This window comes from Danio aesculapii, chromosome 7, assembly GCF_903798145.1.
Source record: "Danio aesculapii chromosome 7, fDanAes4.1, whole genome shotgun sequence".
NCBI classification, from domain to species: domain Eukaryota; kingdom Metazoa; phylum Chordata; class Actinopteri; order Cypriniformes; family Danionidae; genus Danio; species Danio aesculapii.
Window position 1 is genome coordinate 40,668,891 of NC_079441.1, and position 21,809 is coordinate 40,690,699.

A 21,809-nucleotide genomic window follows, 5' to 3' on the forward strand; every position below is an offset into this window, starting at 1 on the left:
TTAAAGTCATTATTTAAAACAGTCAAAATATGATCAACCATTTGATAGAGCAGGCAGTTTTAGACAAATCCAACAATGCATTAATATTTCAAATGATAATTTTAACTTTTGTTTGTCCATATTTTGACTAAATCAACCCAAGATTTTTTATAGTAAAGTTTTTTTTCCAAATGAGGACAACAACAGTTGCAGTGATATAACAGGACAATAACACAATTATGTGCTTGCGTGTACTTTAAATAAAGCTATAAATATACGAATTCGCTGCGTGCTTGAGTCCTGACTGGTGTTCGGTTCTCCGGGAAGTGTGAAGTAGGTGAAACTCATATTCTCTGGATGGGCAAGCCCTCGTAAATCTCCAGCAACAGCTGTCAGGTAATTAGCACTGATTCAATCATTGAGGCCAGTTCACTATTGGCTAGCGCAGGCGATCATGTATAGCCAGTGGAGAGCAGAGTGTTGAAGGCACAGGATCAGAGATGGGACATTGTGTTTGCTTGTGTGTGTGCTGTTTTTTGTTGAGCAGCAGGGTTGGTAAAATGCTTTCTGAGCTGAAAGGCACTGGCGCCCTTTTATGAGGGCTCTGTTGAATGCTCTTAGATGAGCCCTATAAATCTTTCATGGGTGTCGCATTTGCATTTGATTTCTCTGATATTTTACTCAGGAGTCTGTGCCACTGAGCAATTCAGTGTAAGAAGAAAGAAAACATTTTCTACTATCAATAATTAATACATTAACACATTTCAGAATGTTGGATTTGGGCTCTTTAATGTTAACCGTTTAGATTCTGTTAAAGGAAGTTAGAATAACAGTTTACAAGAACCTGTATGAATAGGACTGTGTGTAATTGTGTACTCACAGCATGTATGTGATGACACCAACACTCCACATGTCTGTAGGAAATGACACAAAGTCATAGTTGACAACTTCTGGTGCCAGAAACTCTGGGGTACCAAAGTTGACCTTCAGCTTTTCCCTGGGCCTGTACCTGGGGGGAGTGATAAACACACTTTGCAGACTTGTTTTCTACTCTGTATCATATACAGTTGAAATCAACATGATTAGCCCAAATGTTGTTATTATTAGACATTTAAGTTTTGCATTTTTTGTGTTTAACAGGAAGCGAAAAAAAAATTCAACACATTATTAAATAATAGTTTTAGTAACTAATTTCTTATACAGTGGTCCCTCGCTATAACGCAGTTCATCTTTTGCAGTCTTGCAGTTTCGCAGATTTATTTAGTGCAATCTGACTTTTTTTTTTTCTACAGCGCATTGTGTTCTGCTTCCTGATCAGTGCATTGTGTTCTGCGTCATGACTGGCTGTAGACCATTGTCAATCAATCTCCTCCATGACGTGTCTCCTGTACAATACCGAATGGGTACAGCTTGCCAAGTTTACATAAATCTTCAATCACTAGTAGTGTGACTCTAGAAGTGCTGGACTGTATGTTTGCAAGTTTTCTCCCCACATTGTCAACAAAATGTTCTTCACCGTCAAAGGCACCTGCGGTACTGACTAAAAGGCAGAGGAAAGTGCTAACCAACGCACAAAAAGTTGGACTTCTGGACATGCTAAAGGAGGGTAGAAGTTACGTGGCTGTAGGGCACCATTACAGAATAAATGAATCTTTGGTTCATTACATAAAGAAGGAGAACTAAAAAGGTCTGAAAACAGGTTTTGGTCTTTGGTTTCATTCTATAATACTGGACTTATTTTTCTATGAAGGTTTGAACTTTGAGAGTGTTTAAACAAGAGAGAAAAGTGTAAAAAATGTTCATGTCCGTCTGAAAAAAGTGTGTAGTGAGGCATTTTACAGCCTTGAATCTATAATAATTGTAAAATTAAAGCTGACTACTTCACGTATTTCGCCTATTGCGGGTTATTTTTAGAACGTAACTCCCGCAATTAACAAGGGACCACTGTAGCACATTTCTTTTGTCTTTGCTATGATAAGAGAAAAGAGTACATGATATTTTACTAGTTATTTTGCAAGATATTAGTCAGTTTAAAGTGCAATTTAAAGACTTAACTAGGTTATTATATTAGGTAGCCAAGTTACGATTATGTTATATTGTTAAGTACGTCAATTAGGAATTAGGTAAGTTATAGGACAACAATGGTTAATTCTGTAGCCAATCAAAAAATTCTTAAAGGGGCTAATACTATTGACCTTAAAATGAGAAACAAAAAAATAAATAACAACTGCTTTTATTCCAGCCAAGCTAAAAAAGTACTTTCTCAAAATGAAAAAAATATTATAGGAAATACTGTGCAAATGTCCTTGCTCTGTTAAACATCACTTGGGAAATATTAATAGTAATAATTTCACAGAAGTGCTAATAAATTTACTATTAAATATATTTTACGTTTTTAAATATATTTAAACTGTACATATGAAAAATAAATAAAAAAACTGACTCATATTTACTAACTGATCATTCTAGATTCATTTAACAAAACATTAAAACAGTAAGTCAGCCAGAGACATAGAAAAACCTTTTAAAATGAGCAGAGTTGTATAAATGACATAAAAAGACATCCAATCCACATTTTGCCCTATACAATGAAAAATCCATCTGACTTTCTATCTGAGCAATCAACCTTTAATGATGCCAATCGAGGCACACACTAGCTCAGCGCAACATTGTTCATGAAAGAACAAATCTGTGCCATCTACCTCCACTCACTCATGCGGATTTGTGTTCTTTCATAAATCTGACGTGTGTTTATGAGTGGCATCCCATGGTGACAAAACAAAGAGGCTGAAAATCACTTTCCAGAGCCTTCCCATTCACTGTGACTCAGCGGTAGAACACCACCAAAATAAATCCCTCTCCACTTTCAGAAAACACACAAGTCTCCTCTGAAGAACTGACTTGTGCTATACTTGAAAAAGCTCCACTTCTTTCCTCCTTTCTTTCTGTTGTTCCACTGAGAGTCCTCTGCAATTTTCTTTAGTGCATCGCTGTGCAACACTGCCACTTCTCCAGTTTCTGTCTCAGTAGCATGTATTGCTTTTGTTATTTCCTCATTCTTATTTGAATAAAAAAAAATTCTAAATGGAAAAAATGTAATGCACAAATCCCACCCAGTGCCTTCCTCACTCATAAAAATTCTTAACTTATGAGATTTTGCAAAATAAAACCTATGCTGAATTTCCAGTATTATGAAAGTTATGGGCTGGGTACCTTTTAACTTTAAAGTTCAAACTAAATGAAAATGTAAAAAAGAGAGCAGATGAACGCTGAAGGAATGTGACTGTAGTCATGGAAACCATGTGCACTGTGTCCAGAAGAGGCGATCTCAGCTTAAAGCACATACTAAGTTTTATGTGTGAAAATAAGAAAATGCCAGAGTGCGATCTTAAAAATAAAGGTTTCAAACCAGAGTAAAGCCATAGAAGAACCATTTTAGGAAGAACCGTTCAGTTTCTTAGTAGAGAACATTGTATTAATGTAAAGAACTTCACAGTAAAGAGTTATATGGATGTAAATATGTTCATGAAACTGTACATGCTGATGAAATAAGAAGGTGCCCCCTTTGTACATATATGAAAAGTAATGTTAGTAGTCATAAGCCCATATTTAAAGGTCTGCTTACTTTCTGGCAAGTCCAAAGTCAATGATCTTGATTTGATTGCCTGTGCTGTTCACACATAAGATATTTTCCGGCTATATTCAGAAAAAAAATCACATTAGGAAGAAATAAACAATACAATATGCGACACAATACCACAAAACCAGTCTTGCGTGGTATTTTTGCAGGAATAGGAAAAAAAATACAGTATATAGTATATTGTTGTTTTTTTATGACAGATTTTCCTTTTCTACTAAAAAATCATCAGTATTTTAAAAGTGCAGTAGGTCATTGTCTTCAGAAACATTTTTTTTTGTTGTTCTGGTTGAAAGTCTTTTCACATTCCAATAGTAATGATTAAAGTAAATGATCTAAATATATTTATATCTATTTTTATATTCTGGGTAAGGCATAAGACTAAAAAAATGTTCAAAATTTGTCAGGCCGATAATTCCCATAATTTTAAGTAGCCCAAACTGTCTGTCAGCAAATGTAGATTTGAACAACTGCGCAGCTTTGTTCATGCAATTTCAGGAGGTGTGGCTTTGAACGACACAAGAGGGATTGTATTGAAAAGATATTATTATATTATTTAGACAGATCACCTACTGTACCTTTAAATCAAGATCATGTATTATGAAGATATTTTGTAAATGTTTTGGTTTAAATATATCAAACTAAATCAGATTTTTCAGTGCTTGTTTCAATGTAGGTTGTGTCAAAGCAGCTTAAGATGGAAGATGAAGAAAATTCCAGCAATTCAGGCAGGCAGAAAGAGAAGTGTAAAATGCTGGTGTAGTTCTAGTAGTAAATTAAAACGGCTTCAGTTCAGTTTAGTGTAAATATCACTGTTGAAGTTTTGTTCAGTTTATTTCAGATCAGTGTAATGCAAAAGTCACTGCTGAAGGCACTGATTCACTGAACAATATACTATTTCGTCTCTGGGTAAACGTCTTGTGCTTGCTTAGACACTGACTGGTTTTGTGAGCCATGAGTAAAAACATAAGTAAAAGCATTAGTATATTAAACTGAATATAGGATTCAAATATAAAGGACAAAACTACCAAACTCACAATTTACTTTTTCTGTAGCCAATCAAAGAATTGGCTAATAATATTGACCTTAAATGGGAAAAAAATGCTTTTATTTCAGTCGAGCTAAAAAAAACTTTCTCCAAATGAAAAAAAAATAAATAGGAAATATAGTGAAAATTTTCTTGCTCTGTTAAACATCACTTGGGAATTAAAAAAAAAAAAAGAAGAAGAATATTTCACAGGAGCGCTAATAAATTTCAGTCAGGCAGAAAGAGTAGTCTATAGTGCTGATGTAGTGCTAGTAAATAAAGTATAAATGTCACTGCTTAAGTTCTGTTCTGTTTATTTTAGATCAGTGTAATGCAAAAGTCACTGCTGAAGGCACTGATCCACTGAACACTAGACTATTTCTTCTCTGGGCAAACGACTTGTGCTTGATTAGCAATTTTCATTGCTGAGCACTTGATTTTGACAACTTTAAAGGTGATTTCTCAGAATTTCATTTATTTTTTGAACCCTCAGATTCCTGATTTAGTTCCTAAATAGTTGTATCAGATCATGTTTAAATATTGAATAAAAAAAGATGCTAATGACCAAGTAAAAGCATTAGTATTTCAAACTAAATCTAGGATTCAAATATAAAGGACAATACCACCAAACTCACGATTTACTTTTACATACATAATTGATTCATATTGGTGCTGTTGGATATAGTAAACCATCCATATTTCTGCATAACTTGCTAACCTCAACACAAGGCATTAGTCCTTTGGCGCTATGCTAATTAAAATGTACGACATTCAGGCGGCTGATGTTGACATACATGGCTGATTCATTGGTGGATTTTTCCATAGAGCTACTTGACACTATGCGCTGCTAATCCCGTCAGTATCACGTTAAAGCATTCAGTTCGTTCTGTGGGGTTTACCTTAAGATCTAAATGGAGAATGTACTGCTGGTGAAGGTACTGAACCCCTTCGCAAATCTGCCTGGTAAACACGATGGCATCCAGCTCCGTCAGCTGGTAATTCTCATCAATGATTCGTTCAAACAATTCGCCGCCCTCCACGCTGCAATAACAAACCATGGAGAGATATTTTGAAATGAAGCATCACATGTTATCTCCTCTCTATTAGTTGATAGTGGACATGCATATTGACATCTCTTTTCGACGCTAACCAAAGTAAAGCAGAAAGACTCAAATAATAGATGATAATAAAAAGAAATGACGACAATAACAGAACCTATATATTATTTTAAGCCATCATTATCTATGGTTGTGTCTTGCATTACAAATATTAACATTTGCTCAAAGATTTCTTCATACAATTAAATGCTTTTGTCTGCGAATTCAATGCCATCAAACAAATGTGAATGAAATCTGTGGACAAGGCAGGAAGATGACGCACCATCATGGCTGTGTAAAGTGGCATGTGTGGGAGCGCAGTGTTCTTGCGACAGAATGTGAGGATCAGTCCAGGAGAGAGAATTTGATTTGCAAATAAGGCCTAATGAATATGATCAGAAGCCACTAATCAGACAGAATTAATAGCTGTAGAACAATAAGTCACACTGTTTTTTTATTTTTTACAATAACACATTGTATTTGAGAAGTGTTTTAGAGTTGAAGAAAATGTCTGGAAATGTAGTAGTGTAATTAATACACAGTGCAATCACAATGAACAATAGCTACTGATTATAGAGTGGTTTAGAGATATTTAAATGAACATTTCTAGTATTTGGAAACAGTCACTTCAACGTGGTCAGTACTTACTATTCCATAATGAGTGTGAGGTTCGTTCGAGACTCAAAAGCATCATATAGTTGAATCAGGTTCACGTGATTTAGCTGGTTCATAACTCCAATCTCATTCTTCACTTCATCCTGGAATGAAAGCACAAAAAATGTAATACATACATAACATAACATGAAATCAAAATATTTTTCTTCTGATGAACACAAAATAAGATATTTTGAAGAATGTTGGATAAAAACAACATTGACATCCATAGGAGACACAAAAGTACAATTCAAGTCAATGGCTGTTTGTTTTCTCCTAATATTCTTCTGTATATCTTCCTTTCTGTTCAACAGAAGAAAGAAATTCAGTGGAGGAGGAGTAATGATGACAGAATTTTAGGTGAACTATCCCTTTAAATGGTACACAGGGCATGCACTAAGGTTAGGGTTGTTAATTTTAGTAATATTATTATTGAATGACAACTGATGGTCATTAACCAATCATTAAAAGGAAAAAATAGACTGCTCAATTAGATTTAATGACCATTAAAAATAATACAAATGCCCCCACTCTTTTTTCAGGGATTCAGTGCCTGTGCAATAGTAGCACAAAAGGCAAAGCATGGGGATTCGTCATCTCACACATGCTGTGTTTTAGTAAAGGGCGATGTTAAACAACAAAATAACATAAAGTAAATAGGGCTACATGAAAGGATTCACTTAAATAAGTGGCTTATAGAACCAAAAATAACAGTGTAGCAATATAATTTGATGATTATAATTTTTGAAATATAGATGGCACTGTTAACATTTGTGTTAGTGGTGTGGTTAGTGTGAGATCACAGTAACGCACAAAGTTTGGTGTCAACATGTCAAAGCTTTGCAGAGATATGCAGGATGGAGTTTAGCATAATAGGAGTCAGGGGTTCCCAAACTTTTAAGCCCGCCACCCCCAAATTAACAATGCCAGTGACTCATGACCCCCAATATCCTCTGAGGTGGTTATAAATATATAAACCTTGCACACAACGGCGCACACACCGTAAAGGTGTCAAAGTATAACTTGATGCCATAAAATCAATCTGCTGCATCTGATGCTATTACTGTATATGATGTGTATGTGATGCTATTAATATAAAATAATCATCCTAGAAGTTGCAAAAAAAAAAGAAAAAAAAAATCGAAAGGTGGATGGCTTTTTACTTGTTTTTTTATGTAACTATTACCTACATTTTATTTTCTTCAGTACGTTATTGATAAAATTAGGTAATTGCAATAGTGTAATAAAATGAATTTGATTTGGAAATCACCAAGCGACCCTCCCTCATTGTCTTGCGTCCCTCTGGGTGGTTCCGACCCCCACTTTGGGAACCACTAATGAAGACCCGAAACCCAAGAAATTTTAACCAAACATAATTTTTCATATTTCCTGACCACTAAATGACACTGCTGTAACCACAAGTCATGTTTGTCCTAACTTTCAGTCACGTGATTGTGTGGAGACCTGCCGGGAAAAAATAATGGGTTATAATTGCAGCTACACTGGTATCTCCGTAGAATTTGAGAAGAGTCTGGCCGCAGATCAGTTGCACAATGCTTTTAATGCATACAACAACAAAATGATCACCAATGATCTTCACGGCCAATCACAGTCATTTCTGTTGAGCACTGGTGAATACAATGGCAAATCAGCGGTGTTTAAGAACATGCTCAGCGGCACTTAAAAGCTAGAAAGATATAAATTTGCTATAAATTTCAGTACCGAAATTCAGTATTGTGACAAGTCTATATAGTGAAAGAATCAGTTAACTTGAGTTTGAAAAATGGCTTCTAAAACGTGTGTTTGGGAAAAAAAATCATGAGCTAACTAGTGCCATTTTCCCTTAGCTTAGCTGAAAACGAGGTCTGATCACTTTTTATTTTCAGTATCTACTCAGAACTGACGTTCGGGTCACTCGGAAGGTGGTGGAATTATACATTTGTGTCACTTTCTCTTCACTGATAAGATATACAGCCAAGGTACACAACGTTCCTGGGTGATTCAGGCAATACTTCCAGGTTTCTTCCCAGCCTTAATTTCGCTTTTAAGATGGCGGCCATGTAAAATTAGTTTATTCATGTCAAAATGACAACAAAAAAACGCAACTGAGTCATTATTAGCCAAAGACAAAAAATGAGCTCTTAACCCTTAACATTTTAATCAATGGGCTGCTGAGACTCAAGAGCACTAACAAATTAAACAGGCGCCTACGCACCGTCTGTGCCTGGCCCTTAATGAATCAGTTACAATGCGTTTCTTTTTCACACAGCTGTTTAAAACCTATATTTTAAGCTTTTGCCATAGTGTTGTTAGACTCTCCATGGCAGTAATGTTAAAAAGTAGGTCATTAGTAAGAGAGAAGCTGTTTCAGAATTTAAATTGTACTTTTAAATTGCTGGAAGGGGATTTACAATGATTGCACAGGGTATAGCAAAAACAAGGATTTAAACCGTTTTCGAAATGGGGGCATGACAGCCTTTACAACCATGTAATTGCCTGTCCTCATTACTCTGGCTCTTCCTGACCACTCTTCTGCAGGCTGACCCAGGAAGTGCATTCAATTACCCCATGAAGCTAGCTAGCTGTCTCTCTCTCTCTCTCTCTCTCTCTCTCTCTCTCTCTCTCTCTCTCTCTCTCTCTCTCTCTCTCTCTCTCTCTCTCTCTCTCTCTCTCTCTCTCTCTCTCTCTCTCTCTCTCTCTCTCTCTCTCTAGTGTACTTTGGGGCAGGGATGGCGTTCATGCTGTCACCAGGAAATGCAAATGCTCCAAGGAATGCCTCTATAGAGAGAATGAGCAAGTCGACTCCTTTTGCTCCATTGACATTTGTGTCAAACGGAAGGAATTAAAATGAGAGAGTGAAAACGATCTGCATTTGCTCATTCCTGTCTGATAGCTCTCTAATGGTGGCAACAGACAGATCAGAGGGCAGAGAATGGCACTGCACTGAGGGCAAGTGCTTCTGACAGAAGAGCTGTCATTAGATGTAATTAGCAGCACTTACTAAAGCACGGAGGATGTTTGGGAACTGATGAGAGGACATTTGATTCAGTGCAAAGATATTTAGATTTAGCTTTATATGAAAACTACTCAACATTTGGAGGACTGTATAAATACTTCATTCCTTTATGTTGGAATGTTTTGTTCCTTTTATCTTTGAGGGACTATGGGAAGTGTTAAGTGGAAGAGCATGTGTGAACGTGTGCGTATTTTTCATATGCTCAAATGCTCAGAACTGTCAGCGGTTGTCAAGGAAATGTTCTCATAAAGCAAGCTAACAGGAACAGAGTGATGGACAGATTGGAGTGGGAGAGGAGAGAAAGAGATAGGACATGGGAGGGGGGAAAACATTTGTGAAGCACTAATGCGTTGTGTGTGCGTTGTACTCACCCTTTCTTTCATTCCGCGGACTTTTATTATCTTAGCGGCCAGCGTAAGTCCTGACGACAGTTCGGCGCACTTGTGTACCTGTCCAAATCGGCCTCTGCAACAACACACATCCACAGAGAGATTTTATTTCATGGGTTATGGAAATCACCTCAACCTTTGTGGAAGCTATCTGTCATTGTTTGTTATTTTCCTCTTGCTGAGTTGCTGTGTGTTTACTGTGGTTCCATGAGGTAAAATAACGTGTTTGTGTCAAGATGGCTGCTGCTGGCTGAAAATAATTCCCATGCAAACAGACCTGCTCGACACCTGCCCGAAATAAACTCGGCCGGTGATGAGTCAAACACAAGCCAGTGGTTATTTGTGGTGTTGTATGTAGAGCAGTGGTGGAGAGGAGGTGCAAATGAGCAGCTTGTGTACCCATCATTCAATGTGTGCTATATGTTCCTCATGGGTAGTGCCTGCGTGCTTATCTGCCTGTCCTGGAGAGAAAGGTACACTAAAACCCCAACTACTTGTCTGCTGCAGTAATGTTAACTGGGAAAGTACAATGTTCCAAAAGAAAAACATTTGACTATAAAGTTTACCTTGCTTTCCAACTAATTCATGATTGATTGATTAAAAGTATGATATAAATTATGTTTTTTTACTATTCATTTCTTGTTTAAAGGGGTGGTCCTCTATGATATCATACTTTAAACTTTAGTTGATGTGTAATGTAGCTGTGTGAACATAAACAACATCTCTGAAGGTAATACGCTCAAAGTTGTAAAGGGAGACATTGGCTTTTTCAGAGTTAAGCTGTGGTCACTCTGCACTTTTCTCCCCATAGACTTCTATTCACACGCACGTGAATCCATCAGACCAGAAACGCAAGCTTGAACTTTCCGACGCAGCGAACTGCGAAACTTGTCGCACAAGCTTGGTGAACTCTGACCTGCAAAATCGCATCAAATGATTGCGTTAGTCCAATTGAAGATCTAAATATGACCTCTATCGACAGAAATTGAAAATATGGACCAATCGCTCGCTTTTTTTAATATATTGTTTAATCCTGCCCCTTTTCACAGTGTCATACTACAGAATTTCGCATACTTAAACTCGAGTGTGACCGCAGCTTAGCAAAGCCTACAGTCGAACCCTTCAGGTTACATGCATACACAGTGTTGCCAGATATAGCTGACTTTTTCCAGCTCAAAAGCTGTCCAAAACCCAACAAAACACACATAAAAACTCCCAAAATATTAGATTAACATTTTATTTTATTTTATTTATTCTTCATTTTTAACAACAAGCTATAGCAACCAACACCAGCAGTCACAGAACCACAACATAACCAGATCACATCGAAACACTGCCCCCCTCTCACCCACACACTGCACTTAATGTTGTGTAGGTTACACTACCTATTAGAGTATTTTTTTACTTTCGAAATGGGGTATAAATTCGTCTTAGTAGGCGTTTCAAATTCTTTTTAATATAATTTGGTGCTTGTCAATCAGACAACGCTTCTATGTTTGTTCTTACTGTCAATTGTGGAAAAAATGATCGATAAAAGTGTCATGATAAACCGCTGTGAGTTAAACTGCAGTTGCTTGATGTGCACGCACGCAAAGGAGTTTAATTTGTTTGGGGAGTCAGATTTTGATACAGCTTTCCTTAACCTCCTCTTGTGGGTGGGCCCATGCGGTTTGCACTATGCACTGGTCACTACTAACTGAATGAAGTAGGAGCACACAGATATGTTTTGTTGAATAAGTTGCATATAAAAGTTAAGTTTTAAAACCGCCCGAATTGTCAACCCACTAGTGCCATTTTTTTACCCGCTCAATCAAATTCAAAACCGCTCAATCTGGCAACACTACTCATTCACTTCGTGCAGCGAAGGGGCGTGGCGATTGGCACTGTAATGCTATAGCAGAGAAAGCTAAAATGTTGTCCAAACGCTGCTATTTCCACAGAGCTTGTTCTGTTTCTGTATTTGGACTTCCAAAGGACAGGACACAAAGAGAGAAGGTCTTACAGTTTAGTTTAATTATGTTCCAGAGAATTATTAAAAGTATATTTATAGCTAGCATTCGACAAAGGACAGCTTCCAGAATCTCTCCCAGTTCAGTGCTGGACTTCTGAACCACAACCTGTAAGTATTTTTATTTTTTAAAATTGATCTATTACATGCATAGTTCCTAGCGTTAAAGGTATGTTGTAGCAAAGATGTAAACAAGGATGTAAACAATGGGAAATGCTGTTTGGCACCGTCAACAATTTTACCTACAATCTCATATTTATCCGTCAAACCACTGTAAACACACACAATCTTCACCAGTGCGGCAGTGTCTTTCTATGCGGACGCTTTTCCTGTGTTCTGCATCTTAAATAACCAACTTGTGTAAACTTTTTATATTACTTACACATGCTTATTCCGAATATATGTAAAAGGCACTTGTTATGTTTTATTTTAGAGAGCAGACATGAGGTTCAGTTGTGTCCTAATCATTTTCTGTCTGATTCAGGCTCAAACTGATACAGCTAACAGTTACACTGACTGACAGTATTTACACAGCAGATATATGAAAAAATAACATGATTTTTTTACAAATACAAAGACAAGTCAATATATCAATGTTTTTGTGTATGAACACACACAGCCTTTTTTATTAAACTGTCATTACATCTCCAGTCTTTTGTGACTCATCAACTACATACTGGTTACATTAAGCCAGCAGCATTAAATGGCGTTAAAGTGATTCACCAATTATATGAAAAACATTCTGCCATCATTTACTCCCATGACATTATTTCTTAAGTGGACTGTAAGAAATTGTGTATAGGATGACAGAATTTTCATTTTTTGGGTGAATTAACCGCTTATAACACATAGACTTACCCGCCTAGAACCTCGACAGGGTTGACAGCATAATATGAGTTAATGGGGACCTGCTTGGCACTGACAATGCGATGGTCGAATGGGGCTGGCAAAGGTGGGCTATCATCTAGAAAACAAAAATCAATATGCTTAGAGAATTGCAGACCTATCAATCAAATATAAGATGTAGCAGGGTGACAAGCTGAATTTATTAACACTGACATCTCAGGCGCAGTTTGCACAGTGGAATTAAAGGGATAAATCACCAAAAAAATTTAAATCAATTCACTATTAACTATTCCCATGTGATTTCAAACCCTTTATGGGTTTTTTTGTTGAACAGCAAAGGAGATATTTTGAAGAATCCTGTAATTACTCACACCATAGTAGGGAATGCAAATATTATGTTAGTCGATGGTAACAGATTTCCAGCTTTCTTCAAAATATCTTTATTTGTGTTCAACAGAATAAAGAAAATCAAATAGTTTTAAACATGAAGGGAGAGGAAACGGTCACAGAAGGGAAGTTTTTGGAATGGAACTATCCTTTTATTACTGTGACGAACAATAAGCTGTTTAGCTGTATTTACAACTGCAGGTTTACGTTTAAATTTATTTATTATAATAAATCCATTTGTGTTATAGGCCTAACTGATTGTATTTTGTCACATGACATTCACCATTTTCTAAAGTCATTGTTAATTCAGCCTACATTGCTCTTCATTTCCTAGCGTTAAATAAAACAGATTGCATGTACTGCTCATATGACATGTCGTCGCCTGTTCCAATTTACTGAGCTAAATTAAAGGGTTTGAAACTGAGAATTGGGTTTTTACACCTAAGCCAGTTATTATAACCTATTATTATCACAGGCTCCTTTTGAATGTATCAGAATGAGCAACTTGAGCATACAATGAAAGCAGTGTAGTCTGACTCCACATGGGTAGTGCCTGCATGCAAAAAACAACCCATTAGTCAATCAAAAATGTACACTGCTGTGCAATTTGACTCCTAAAATAATGACTCATTCAATTATTAGTTTATTGAGTCAAATCATGCATGCTTAAAGATAAAGCTAAAGTGACTTTTTGTGTTGTTGTAAAATCCCTCAATAAACAAAAATATTCGGGGAAAACTCCTCTAAATAAAATACTAGCCTCTGAAATGTATTCATTTTTGTATTATTATGTATTTTTTTGTATTTTTTTATTTTGTTTTCCACAGTTCCTATCCTATTAGTAGAGAGAAATGATTTGATAACTCACCAATGATCAGCAGTGTCGAAATAGCTTTCCTTAGAGGTGCCGCTTTACTTTTCCCATCCTCATCAAGGCTTGTATTTTGTGGACTAACAGCACAGATCGTTACTTTATCAGACTCTAAAGTGACATCTGCATTTTTATTTTCAGTTTTCTCAACATCTGTTTCAGTTGGACACTTGCTCTCATCATGTTTTGGCTCTGGTGTTTCCATCTTCACTGTCTCTTCATGTTGTGTTTTAATTTCTGCATGTCTGATAAAAGGCTTTTCTATGCAGAGCTCATCTTTTTGAGGAACCTCCTCTACCTTCTTATGAGCTTCATGAGGAACATCAACCTTCTTCTGAGCTTTATCAGGAACATCCACCTTCTTTTCTAGTTGTTTTTGTCCAGGAACTAATGGTTTTAATGAGTCTTCATCTACAACCGGTGAATCCTTTGTTTGTTTTTTAAGAACCTCCACCTTTTTATCTAGTTGTTGTCCAGGAACTGATGGTTCTAACGAATCCTCATCAACAACCACTGAAACCTCTGCCTGTTGTTGAGGAACCTCAACCTTCTCCAATTGCTGTCCAGGAATTATTGATTTGAGCAAAACCTTATCTTCAACATGTGAAGCATCTGCCCGTTCAAGAGCTCTATAAATAATCACAAAGAACAACCTTTGTTAAGTTTTTCAAAGACAACTATGTACGGAAGATTTGTAATCAATTAAAAACATGTAATGGGAATCGGGAAATGCAGCACAGCGTGGCTTCAAATTGGCTGCACATGAACAGCTGCTGTAAACAACAGCAAACTCAATAACATCACAAGGCCCTTAATTGTAATGTTTTGAATAAAGCAAAATGGCCTTAAAACTCATGCCTGGCAACATGCATTCAGTGCCTAGTTATAATACTGCGTAGTGTAATCTCAAGACCTTGGCCATTAGTCTAATGAATTATGTTGTCCCGCAGGCCCTACACTGCCCATTATTTCAGGCAGAGAGTCTTTTGTGCCTCCATACAAAACACGCCACTAGCACATTACAAAAACAGAGCTCTTGCTTTATCAGCAGACTAGCTTTTAAAACTCTTATGATACACAAGAAATGCATGGCCTGGTCTTCAGTGTATTGCTGTTCTCGATGACTGCGATATTTATATTCAGGCCTGTATTTATGAGAACTTTTCACTGAAAAGACAAAATGTTATATTTTAAATAAGTAGTATTTTTATATGGCAACTTTTATGATGATTGCTCCAGCCACTTTAGCGAAGTTAATTACAGTCCTTTGTAAATTTAAAGACTTTAATCTTCTGTATGGTAGGAACAAAAAGTCCATTTGAACATTAGTGCTCCTCAGTGGCATCAACTTCTATATAATTATCTCTAAAGGTGTCCAATGACAGTGTTCGGTCTACCGTTAAATAACCTGTGTCTATTTCAGCCCATAGTAATTTTTGACATTTTCTGCTACAGCCTAAGAAAAGCCAACATCGACAGCATCTTTCTTAAAATTAAAGATGGGACATTGGGCACATTTTGCAGCATTTTGCTTTGAATCATAAATGGCAGCGATTTTCAACAATTTCTCACCTCTCTTGCTGAAGCGCTATATCTTTTTCCACTTTAGTCATTGTCTCAATGACACATTTAGCATCAGCCGGAGCTGCGACCAAGCTGTTTGTCTCTTGCTTAGGAACATTATCCACGTCAATCTGCTCAGCCTCTAGATGGACTGCAGGAGCAAATGTCTGGACATGTGTGGGCTCACTGCTTTTCACAGAGACCTCTTTGGCCTTTTGTAAGGCTTTTGAGCTTTCTCCTGCACTAACAGGTTTCAAAGGTTCACCTGCCCCTGTATAGACTTCAGGAGAAGGTTGGCTGCTTCGGTCATTGGGAAGAGTGACCTTCGTCTGCTGGAGCTCAAGCTCAGCTGTGGAAAAGCACAGGCTAATACATATTTGGAAAATGTCTGCATTGAAATTCATGGAGAAAATGGCTCTGACATTTCATTTTTTCACAAGCTGTCTCATTAATAATGAACATTTACATTTCCATAATCTGCTGAAGATATATTTTATTCATACCTGAAATAACTTCTTTAACCTGTTGTGAAGTCTGTGTGCTCTGGTGGCAGAAACCGACGTTTGGTTTAATGTTGTTGACATCTGGCTTGTTTTTCTGTGGAACCAAATGCAGTTATATCTATTTTGTGCAGTACTGAATTAATAAAATTAAACTTTTATTCACAACAGCTGTCGTCCAAAAAGCAAATCCTGAAAACAGGGTACATTTGTAATAGTACTGTGGTAGAATAGTTTAGAACTGAATATTCTGTCATCGTTTAATCTCCCTCCAATGTTACAAACCTGTTTTTGGGTTCCTTTAATATGACAAAGTTCAAGTAACAGAGCCTTTTAGACCATGCATTTTATGGTTTTACCAATTTAATTCAATCTTTCTGGCGAAATTCTTCTGTGAGTAATTATATCATAGCAATGAACAAGAAGTGGGTGCGTGTGAATTATAACAATTCATGATGCTTGTGCTGATTATATAAGCGCCATTATTCAACCTGTTTACAGAAATGGAACGTGTGTCTTCATGCTCAAAAGGGGATTTGGGACAAAAACATTTCGTTTTGTGGATTTTGTCGTTTTTAGTGCATGAAAAGCTTGGTATAATTACAATGTTTGACAACAGATCTGCTTATTATACACAGCGTGGAAGGCTACATTTTCTAGTCTGAGCCAACTATTGCACAGTTTTACTCGGAACCAAATGCGCTTGCAATTCGTAATTATGAAAGACATCAATTAACACCACTCCAGTGAAAAAGGAAGACAAAATGTGGTGTTCTGAATGAAGCTGTTCTGAGAGCGTTATAAGAGAAAAACAAATTAAACACTCTTCTACACTCTTTTTTTGATGTATATGGGTAGAAGATGTGTTTGTACTAATTCCAAAACTGAGTTAACATATAGTCAGTCACCATCAGCTCAGGCACACATCCAGTCTAGGAATTTGAAACATGAGGCCAGTTCAGCTTCATCATAGATAAAATAGCAACCTTGGTAAAAGGTTAAATTGGCCGTAAACTTAACATGCTCACTAACAAGAATAGATCAGCCAACAAATTAACCAGAGTAGAAAACAAACAGAACAAATAAAAAAAAAATCAGGTGATCATATTTCTTAAATGAATAAACTATTTTCAATGTCATGCTACAATGCTAGGTCATCTTAAAAATTCTAAGCACCTAAATGAAATCATAGAAATAAAGGAAAGGAAAAACAAAAAGGTTAGATAAAATTTAGATGTGCAAAGAATATAAAAGAGTTTCAAACATTAAAACAATGAAAGTGTAATGGATTTGATTTGGTTCCCTATATTTTTGAATTTGTTGTTTGTTTTCTGAAAAAAATATTAGGACTTTTCCCCCATGATTTACAGGCACTCAATAACATGTCAGTACGTGCAATAATATGTTATATAACAAAAATATTATCAGGCATATTTACAACAAGAATCATTTGATAACACATGAAAAGACTATTAATAAAAGATCACAGATCAGCCCCAAAACTCTGCTTAAATGTAATTTTAAAACTTTATACTCATGTGTTTGCATGAAGTTTTGGTAACACTTTATTTTGAAGGTCCATTTGAGAATTAGTAGACTATCTGCTTAATATCTGTTCCTTCAACAGACATTTAACTGGCTATAAGAAACTTTGCAAGTACATGTCAACTTACACTAACCCCAACCTAACAGTCTACTTATAATCTAATGAGAATTAGTTGACATGTAGATGCAATGTAACTTAACTTCACCAAACGGACCATCAAAATAAAGTGTGACCAGTTTTTAATCCTACTTGTTCACATTTTCACGGACAGCTGAAGCTAGTAAGCACTTTAGAAAATAAACAGCTCAGATTTCACCCTATTTTGCTGTATCTGACCTGTTGTGCTAAATAGCATACAACCTCTGTGTGTTTTTCTGTAAAACGGTGATCTCTAATCTTACTGACCTCTTCCTCCACAGTGTCCAGAAGGCCTTGTCTCCTCCATGGCACCACACCATTGAGGATAAACTCTACTATCTTTGAGTTTCGAAAAGCGTCTCCCACATACCCTAATACTTTCTCAAGAGTGGATAAAGAACTTTCCATGCATTCAATCTTCTTCCTCTGTTGCTGGCTCTCATGCTTTAGATTGTGAAGCAGATCCACCGTTTCTCCACAAAGCGATTTGACCTCGGTCAGCAAAGGGAGCTTGCTCTCCCGCTGGCCATTTTTGATAGTGTTTGATTCTTGAGCGCTAGGCTTGGGCTGCATAAATGTCCTTTCCAGAGCTTCCATGCCTTGGCACAAGGAACCTAGCTTGTGAAGCACCTCCATCTGGGTGCGTTCGATCTGCTCCACCTTCCCTTCCAATGCGTTCAACTTGACCTCCACATTGCTCAGGCTTCCTATGAGAGTTTGACTTGGCTTTTTTATCGTCCCAGATGGAGTTCCAGAGTTTTCCAACCTGCCACCCTCATACATCTTGGCAATGCATGTTGCCAGAGTTGTCTGTTTACTCATGGCTGCCCTGGTCAACCTTAGGGCAAAATGTGGGAGAAAAAAGTGGTAGCCTCACTGATCCCTCCGTCAGCCTGTTTTAATTCCTTCGTAGTCTCGGTATTGTGAGCTTCTCACAAAGCTGACCGCTCAGACAAACCCTGTTGTTGGTATGTGCCAGAGACATGACACCACTTAAATAAACACCTCCATTGGGTATCTTATCTCTCCACTTCTATTTTCCCTCTCTCTCTCTCTCTCTCTCTCTCTCTCTCTTCTGTGTACAAGCCTTTTATATGACATAGCGAGCCTCTATGATTGCCAAAGTTCCAGTGGTCTCTTGACGTCACCAAAATATTTAAATTCTCCTCAGCAGATGCTGCTGACAGGTGGACGCGCAAGGAATGGCCGCTGTAAATGGCCAGTCATTAGGTAGAGGAAAGAAAGATGGAGTCTCACTTGTTAATGTTCACATCACATTTTCTGGTTTTAATTCATCACTGCACTAGTATATTCGTTTTCCTTTAAGGTTAAACAATTGGATTTAGCTTGTGTTGACTATATATCAGCTATAACACCCTCCTCATTGGAACGTGACATGACATTGGCTGACATTTTCAGTAAAAATAAACCTCTGTGGACACTGGTATGGGGATGAATGATATGCTACGACTGCCTCTCTTTCACCTCAGGCTAAGTCCAGCCATGGTTAATACTGGGTCTTTCCAACACCTAAATCATTACACCAATTTGAAAATCTAATTAAATCTCATCTTAAAAAAATAAAAACGCAATTCTGTCTTTAGATGATCAGAATAAATGAATCAGTGCATTGATTAACATTCATAGACTCTGTACAATCTTCAACAGCATATTTAAAGTGGAAACAAACAAAGGTTCTTCACACTATAAAACTTATGGTTCAGTAACTGTTGGCTCTGTTGTTTCACTGAACATTTCATAGACAGGGGTTAGCTGGAATGTGATTGAAGTTGCTTAGGAAGAAAGTCCAGCAAATATACCTCTAATATTAGAGGCTTCTAGACAGATCTAGAAGGAATCTTGAATTCTGTCTGTAATACCAACGCACCATGTGTAAGTTAGGGACTTTTGTCTGAATCCTTCTAGAAGAGGATGTTTTCTCCCACGTTCAAATGACAAAACAAATTGCTCACAATATAGTACCACATTATGCAACAGAGAGTCCAGGGTCAGGACGACAACAGGAACATGGCTCCACACTGACTCTTCGGTGCTGGTGGCGAGGAGGAGGTCCCATATTACAAGCTGGCACAACATGAGCAACTCAATTTCCAGTCCACAACAGGAATCAGGCCAGTAAGATAGCTAACATCACTGGGAAAGAATATCTGTTTGGCAGAGATAAGCATAACTTTATAACTGCTTAACATATTACAACCTTTTTGATCTTTGATATTCATTGAAAATGTCACACAAACACATTGAGAGTACACAGTGTGCATTAAAAGAGAAAAGCCAGTCTGTTGTTAAACTGCTGCGCTTCATGACAAGCTTGATAGAGATGAATTGGCTTTGTTAAACCATACAGTACTTTTTCTGGCTTAAATATATTTAAACTACACTAAATAACTATGAGAATCATGTAAATATTCATTCATTTTCTTGTCAGCTTAGTCCCTTTATTAATCTGGGGTCGCCACAGCGGAATGAGCCGCCAACTTATCCAGCCTTTGTTTTACACAGTGGATGCCCTTCCAGCCGCAACCCATCTCTAGGACACACACACTCAGTCACACTCATACACTACAGACAATTTAGTCTACCCAATTCACCTGGACCACATGTCTTTGGACTGTGGGGGAAACCGGAGCACCCGGAGGAAACCCACACGAACGCAGGGAGAACATGCAAACTCCACACAGTAACACCAACTGACCCAGCCGAGGCTCGAACCAGCGACCTTCTTGCTGTGAGGCGACAGCACTACCTACTGCGCCAATGTGTCGCCTCATGTAAATAAATTGTTGAATATTTAACTTGTATGGACATACACCAAAATGTATTTCAAGGAGAAAAACTGCATTCTAAAATGTTCAAAGTGACAGAAATATGGCTTATATTCAACTGTACAAATTATGCACAGCTGTACAATTATAGATGTGAATTTTGTCTTTTGCAGTGGCAATCAAAAAAATGTTTCCAGTGGAACCATATGTTTGACAACAAATAAAAAAAGACTTCAAATAATAAACTTTCTTATTTTCTTTAAAAAAATGAAAGAAAAATCTTAAATATACAGCAAAACGTTTTTATTGCTTTTAAATAAATATTTGAAAAAAAAAATATTTTATTTGAAAATAAAATATGCCAAAATGACCTTTAGACCAGGAATGTCAAACTCAATTCCTGGAGGGCCGCAGCCCTGCACAGTTTAGTTCCAGCCCTGCTTCAACACACTTACCTGGACGTTTCAAACAAGACTGAAAGACTTAATTAGTTTAAACAGCTGTGTTTAATTAGGGTTGGAACTAAACTGTGCAGGGCTGTGGCCCTCCAGGAATTGAGATTGACATCCCTGACTTAAACTAATTTTCACAGTATGTCTGAAAATATTTTTTCTTCTGGAGAAAGTCTTATTTGTTTTATTTCAGATAGAACAAAAGCAGTTTTAATTTTTTAAACACCATTTTAAGGTCAATATTCTTAGCCTCTTTAAGCTATATATTTTTTTTCAATAGTCTACAGAACAAACCATCGTTATACAATAACTTGCCTAATTACCCTAACCTGCCTAGTTAACCTAATTAACCTAGTCAAGCCTTTAAATGTCACTTTAAGCTGTATAGAAGTGTCTTGAAAAATATCTGGTCAAATATTATGTACTGTCATCATGGCAAAGATAAAATAAATCAGTTATTAGAGATGAGTTATTAAAACTATTGTGTTTAGAAATGTGTTGAAAAAAAAAATATTCTCTCTGTTAAACAAAAATTTGGGGGAAAAATAAACAGGGGCTAATAATTCTGACTACATAATTAGGTACACCTGTCCAACTGCACGTTAATGCAAATTTCTAATCAGCCAATCACATGGCAGCAACTTAATGCATTTAGGCATGTAGACATGGTCAAGACAATCTGCTGCAGTTCAAACCAGGCATCATAATGGGGGAGAAAGGTGATTTAAGGGATTTTAAACTTGGCATAGTTGTTGTGACAGACACAACACATCCAACCTTGAGGCGGATGGGCTACAGCAGCAGAAGAACACACCGGGTGCTACTCCTGTCAGCTAGGAACAGGAAACAATTTGGACAGGCTTAACTAAATTGTACAATAGAAGACTGAAAAAACTTTGCCTGATCTGATGAG

At 37.0% G+C, this 21,809-nt stretch overlaps 1 protein-coding gene across 1 annotated transcript in view; it reads right to left on the reverse strand.

Moving 5' to 3' along the window:
- mylk3 (myosin light chain kinase 3) overlaps positions 1 to 18,700 on the reverse strand; it is a 27,446-nt gene extending 8,746 nt beyond the window's left edge. Inside the window, exons 1-10 of the mRNA XM_056461963.1 lie at positions 17,926 to 18,700; positions 15,978 to 16,071; positions 15,484 to 15,823; positions 13,909 to 14,540; positions 12,666 to 12,771; positions 9,782 to 9,875; positions 6,389 to 6,498; positions 5,543 to 5,684; positions 3,605 to 3,675; positions 860 to 988 (exon numbers count right to left, since the gene is read on the reverse strand). Of these exons, the coding sequence (XP_056317938.1) occupies positions 860 to 988; positions 3,605 to 3,675; positions 5,543 to 5,684; positions 6,389 to 6,498; positions 9,782 to 9,875; positions 12,666 to 12,771; positions 13,909 to 14,540; positions 15,484 to 15,823; positions 15,978 to 16,071; positions 17,926 to 18,480 (2,273 nt within the window). The 5' untranslated portion in view covers positions 18,481 to 18,700. The remainder of the gene's footprint in view (positions 1 to 859; positions 989 to 3,604; positions 3,676 to 5,542; positions 5,685 to 6,388; positions 6,499 to 9,781; positions 9,876 to 12,665; positions 12,772 to 13,908; positions 14,541 to 15,483; positions 15,824 to 15,977; positions 16,072 to 17,925) is intronic.
- Between the last annotated feature and the right edge of the window lie 3,109 nt (positions 18,701 to 21,809).